This window comes from Plecotus auritus (genome assembly GCF_963455305.1).
Source record: "Plecotus auritus genome assembly, chromosome: 7".
NCBI classification, from domain to species: domain Eukaryota; kingdom Metazoa; phylum Chordata; class Mammalia; order Chiroptera; family Vespertilionidae; genus Plecotus; species Plecotus auritus.
Window position 1 is genome coordinate 168,075,003 of NC_137774.1, and position 6,000 is coordinate 168,081,002.

The 6,000-nt window shown below is 50.4% G+C and overlaps 1 protein-coding gene across 7 annotated transcripts in view; it reads right to left on the reverse strand.

Annotated features, from left to right (window-relative positions):
* Positions 1-5,539, reverse strand: part of NNT (nicotinamide nucleotide transhydrogenase) — a 79,484-nt gene extending 73,945 nt beyond the window's left edge. The window contains exon 1 of one of the 7 annotated variants that reach the window (XM_080680743.1): positions 5,381-5,539. Coding sequence is in view for 1 of the 7 variants with exons in the window: in XM_080680747.1 (XP_080536873.1) it covers position 4,479 (1 nt within the window). In the remaining 6 variants the exon portion in view is untranslated. Of the gene's footprint in view, positions 1-3,531; positions 3,676-4,478; positions 5,146-5,239; positions 5,351-5,380 lie in introns of those variants that run through there. The other 6 variants (XM_080680742.1, XM_080680744.1, XM_080680741.1 and 3 more) reach the window with 6 other exon arrangements.
* Between the last annotated feature and the right edge of the window lie 461 nt (positions 5,540-6,000).

The window sequence follows — 6,000 nt, forward strand, 5'->3', positions numbered from 1 at the left end:
GTTTGGCTCAATGGATAGAGCATCGGCCTGCAGACTTAAAGGTCTCAGGTTCAATTCCGGTCAAGGGCATGTACTTTGGTTGCGGGCACATCCCTAGTAGGAGGTGTGCAGGAGACAGCTGATCGATGTTTCTCTCTCATCGATATTTCTAACTCTCTATTCCTCTCCCTCTCTGTAAAAAAATCAATAAAAATATTTTTTTTTAAATTAAAAAAAAATACATCAATGATGAGAGAAAATCATTGATCGGCTGCCTCCTGCATGCCCCACATTGGGGACCAAGCCCACAACCCCAGCATGTGCCCTGACCTGGAATCGAACCATGACCTCCTGGCTCACAGGTCAGTGCTCAACCACTGAGCCACGCTGGCTGGGCAGTAGTCACTTGTTTAGATGCCACAGTGCACAGAAAACACGGCATCCTATTCAGTGAGGCAGGATGCTCATCTGTGCAAGCCCTCGGACTGAGACTGGATGAATGCAAGACTCATACCTGCCAGGTGCACATCTCAAGAAAATTAAACATGTGTGGGGTATGACTCCAATAAAAGAGAGAAAAATTCCAGTGTGTGCTTGGAGATTAGGGTGTAATAGGAGCTCTTCTGTCGGTGATCCTCACAAGTGGCCACTTTTTGCCAGCTCTAACCAGGCCGAGGGGAGTGTCATTGATCTTGGCTGTTATTGAACGAGGCTTCGAGGGCTATCTCCGTAGCAGATCCCCAGGGGTTCATGGAAAGCCCCCATCACCTCCTGGATTTCCAATGTCCCCCCCATCCTTCTTTTCTTTTCCTTTAAAATTGGGAAGAAGCAGAGGACCTGGAACTCTATCAGTCAAGCTCAGCTGATTCCACCAACTGTCCATTTACACTCTGAACCATCACATGGGCCCCCAGGTGCCCAGCACCCAATCCCAGCAAATTCCATAAACATTCTTCCCACCTCCAGAGGAAGGAGGGAGGGGGGTCTAGCTCATTTTTCATTTCAGAACTGCTGCCACAACTCCCAGAAGCAACTCCTTGCAACATTGAGAATGGAAATCCTCAATCCAAGTGGTGCTGATTCTTAAAATGACCTTTCATTCAACAACCATACACTGAAGGCTGAGTCGCAGAGGCACAGCCATTAGGAGCATCTGAAGAATCAAAGTGGAATAGGCCATATGCTTGGAGATAAGAAAAATCAACAAGTAAAAACACTCCAAAGCAGAGTAACGCAAGTCCGAAGTTCTTGGAAGGATCAAAGGAAATCATGTCTTCTAACAGGGTTCAAAAAGGAGAAGGGAAAAACCCTGGCCAGGTCGGTCAGTTGGTTAGAGTGTCATCCCAAAACACTAAGGTTGCAGGTTCGATTCCCAGTTGGGACATATTCAAGAGTCAACCAATGAATGCATTAATGAGTAGAACAACAAGATCAATAAATGAAACAAAATCTCTCTCTCTAGTGGGAAGAGATCAAAGAACTTGTATGCATATATGCATAACCTATGGCAGTGGTTGGCAAACTCATCAGTCAACAGAGCGGCAAACTGCGGCTCACAAGCCGCATGTGGCTCACGAGCCGCAGTTTGCTGACCGCTGACCTATGGACACAAATAGGGTGGTGAAGGCCTGGGGTGGGTGGGCGGGTGGTGTGGGTGGGCTAGAAAGGGTCAATGGGGGGGAAAGGGGACATATGTAATACTTTCAACAATAAAGATTTAATTTAAAAAGAAAATATCTCTCTCTAAAATCAATACATTTTTTTAAAGGAAGGGAAAGGTGTTAGAGATGGAGAGAGTAATGTGAACAAAAAGTTAAGGCAGAGGGAGCATGCAAGATGTGTTCAGACATGCAATCAAAAATGCACAAGAAAAAGCCTTTGCATTTTAATAGGTTTTATATTTTCAAAGTGTTTCCACATTATGTCATTTCATTCCAGTCCTAAAGCATTCCTGAGTCCCCTAAATACTCTCCTCATTCACTCATAGGTCACTTCTGGTGTCACTCACAGCTGAGAATGCAGAGCAAATGATTCAAAACACTCACTCATTCAAAACATTCACTGAATCCATGCCAAGAACCAAGGGAGAAACAAAGGTATATAAAAGATACTTCTTGTCCTGAGGGAGACTTTCTAGTCCTCTCCTAACCTTCCCTTATTGCAGCGGTTCTCAACCTGTGGGTCGCGACCCCTTTGGGGGTTAAACGACCCTTTCACAGGGGTCGCCTAAGGCCATCGGAAAACACAGATATTTACATTACGATTCATAACAGTAGCAAAATTACAGTAATGAAGTAGCAACGAAAATAATTTTATGGTTGGGGGTCACCACAACATGAGGAACTGTATTAAAGGGTCACGGCATTAGAAAGGTTGAGAACCACTGCCTTATTGGGTCACCCTAATGCCCAACAGACTCTGTCCTTTGGGGGCTGACAAGGCTTGCCGGGACCTCATCAGCGAAAACACAAAGCTAGCAATCATAGAACCTAAGTCTGCCACTCACTCACTGTTGGACCTGAATCTGTGCCTCTGTCTGCTCCTCTATAAAAGGAGCATAACCCTAGCGGGTTTGGCTCCGTGGATAGAGCTCGGCCTGTGGACTGAAGGGTCCTCAGTTCGATTCCGGTCAAGGGCACATGCTGGGGGGAGGGGGGGGGGTTCTGGCTCAATCCCCAGTAGGGGGCATGCAGGAGGCAGCTGATCAATGATTCTCATCATTGATGTTTCTATCTCTCTCTCCCTCTCCCTGCCTCTCTGAAATCAATAAAAATATTTTTAAACATAAATAAATAAATAAATAAATAAATAAAGCATAGGAAAGCTCCTTTGTTAGGCTCTAGACATTTTATTTATGATTAGATGAGATTTTGCAATATTTTAAAGCTGAAGTCCTACTTCGTGGCCTGGAGCCTAAAAGATTTGCCCTGCCTACTTGGAAAATGGTAATTTAATGTTAAGCAGATCCCTAGCATCAGATGTCAATAGGGCCAAAGCCTTCAGAAGTCAATTTCTCCCCAAAACTCCAGTTGATTCGAGTTATGAACATACAGCACAGTGAACAAGAGTAGTTCATTGGCAAGAGCAGTCCCTATCACTACGCCTAAATCAAATACAAATGACCCTGAAAGATATTCAGAGAATAAATTTCTGAACCACGTTATCACAAGCTGTTACTTGTTACCAAAGGTAGTATTCCATCGTAATTGTCACACTTTCCCCTCTCTCCGCTTTAAAGCTCTCTGCTGTTTTATTATTCATGTGCTTCTACAGCTTTCAAGCAACGGGGAAAACTTACAACTCAACATTGAAAAAAAGGGGGGTTAGTGTGGCAGTCATATGGTCCCCTTTAATGTAAGCTGTTTGGGTAATTATCTCCCCTAAAATCCTTGAGGTTAAGCACCTGAGAGAGGGGACGACAGAGAGGCTAAGAGGGTGAACTGGGGGTCAGAAGCCCCCAGTCCGCAATATATTGGCTGTGTGGCCTTGGCAAATCAGTCACTTAACTTCTCTCTACCTCATCTTTAAAATGGAAATAATAATAGCACCTACCTTATAGGGCTGCTGTGAGAAATGAAAGGATACAATATCTCTATTGCTAGTTTTATTCCCTTTGGTATTGCCTCTGGCCCAGTGATTTGCACAATATAGAGGAAATCAACAAGCAGTTTTTGATTGGATGAGTGAATAGCCCAGGCTAGGCAACCTGAAGGCTGGGTACCTATGGAACATGGTCTCCAAGGAGTTTCAGGAAATTTCCTTTGAAAATGATGTGCTGTGTAGGCTTGCAGAAAACTAATTCTATCAGCAAAGGTAAGCGGCCTAGGTACCCTTGCTGATAAGTAATCCTAAACTGCCCATTCAATAAAAAATTTTTTTAAAAAGCATCCAAAAAGATTTGCAAGTTACAGGGGCGCGATGGAGAAAAGGGGTGCATTTTTTTCCATTTTTTAATTTTTTAATGTATATTTTTATTGTTGATAGTATTATAGATGTCTCCCATTTCCCCCCTTGACCCCCCTTGGGGCGCATTTTAAATAAAAGTAGCCACGCAAGCCCCACCTGTCCCAATAGAGCCTGTCCTTAGGAGACTGACTCCCTAAAACAGATCTCGGGAGGACTGCCCAGCACCACAGGGCGAATAAAGGACGCCTGCACTCGTAAACAAGTCGTGCCTTTAAAGCGAGGCATACCAACCAAGGACGCAGCACCCTGCAGAGCTCAGAGTGGCAGGCTGCCTGACCTCGCCCAAACCCACCGCTACCGCCCCTGCTCGGCACCTAAACTGCCACCCGCTGGCGTGTGCCCGGGACCGCTATTTTTAAGCTTCGCCCGAAGCCCATTGGCGCGGGCTGCACAATGTCATTCCGCCCCGGAGTTCAAATCCCCCGCCTGCCCCCCGCGCCTCTCCCAGCTCCCCAGCCCGACCCCAGTCTCCGCGTGCCAGAGGTTTGGCCCCCAGGTGCCCAGCACCCAGCAGCCTCCCGACACACACTCACTTTCCCTCGCCACCTCCGATGTCTCCAGCTAGTCGCCCACCCCGAATCCCATCAAGGGTCGAACGCAATTTCGGGCGTCCAGCTGCCTCCTCTCTCTTGGTGCACCCCTATGGAGAGTCCTCTGCGACCTCCCTCCTTCCTCCCATCTGGCGGGCCGAAATGTCCCCTACAACCTCCGCCGCGCCCCCAAAGCCCCAAGTCTTGTGATCTGCACAGCTGTCGCCTCGCCCCTGCTCCCGGCGGGGACCCAGTTCCCGAATCCACCGGCCCCAGCAAGAGATGAGGAAGCAGGCCCTGCAGGCTCGGTTCTTCCCCCCGACCCCAGCCTCCGGGCAGCGGGCGCCCAGGTCCCAGCCCACCCCGCCCCCTTCTCCTTGACAGGTCTCCTTCCCGGGGGACCCCGATCGTCGCCGCGAGCCCTGCGCGCCTGCCCCGCTGCGCCCCTTCCCCAGCTGCACCCTGGGCGCACCCGCGCCGCCCGCGCCACGCTCACCTCGGCGTGGAGGCCGGGCTTCGGCGGGCGGTGCTCGGGGGACTGCGAGGGGACGCCGCGCTGGCCGACCCGGGCTGGGGCCCCGCGCTGCTGAGCTCCAACCCGGAAGCACAGCCCCAACCCTGCGGAGGCGGCCACGTGACGGCGACACGGCTACCCCCACTACCCGGCCCCGCGACCCCTCCCCGCCTACCCGCTTCCCGCCCGGCCCCCTCCAATGGCCCGCCCACCCGCCCGCCGGTCGGCCTCGGCTGCTAAGCGACCTCACCAAACACGGGAGCGCCACGGCCAGGTACCTCCCAGGGCCCTGCACTGTCCTCGGTGGCAGCCGACACTTCTTTGTCTCGGCGCCCCGCCGCCCCCCGCCCCGCCTCCGCGCTTTCCCAAGGCCCCTGCTTGTCAATCAAACCTGGAGCCAAACCCGGGCGCTGGCGTTTTCTGGGCTGCACTTGATCTCTCTCCCTGGAGAGCCACTTACAAAGTGCGATTTCCGCCCTAGCGTCCCACCAGAACACAGGAGAGGATCATGTAACTCCACTCCTGGTGCCTGCCGTTCCTCCACCTCTCTAGGAAAAAATCAGAATTTCTGCAACCAGAGAGGACCAAAAAGGAAGTGGGAAGGAAGCCAGGGGGTGGGGAAGGGCGGGATGGGGGCGTTTTGTATTTCCTTTATGGCCAGAGAAGTAGAGTTAAGTTCCTCGGAAAAGATGTGAGGGCCTGAAAATGAACACACATCTGCGCCTTCCGAAGGATGGGCCAGAGAAAGCCGCGTGCTAACGTCAGTATCCAGTGCCCTTGGAGGCTGTGTGTCCCGACCAGGCCTAGGCTGGGCTGAGCAAACCTACTCAAGGTCTCCAAAGCATGAGGACTTAGTTGCTCTCTGCACATAGTTCTGTTACTTAGTCTGCAGGTGTGTTCTGATTAAAAGTAGGAGGAATGAAATATAGAGCATAAAATGGCTCGTTGCCCCTAAAGCTGAACCATCCGGAGGCGTCAGTAAGAGAGGTCATTGCTTTTCACTTTAAATGG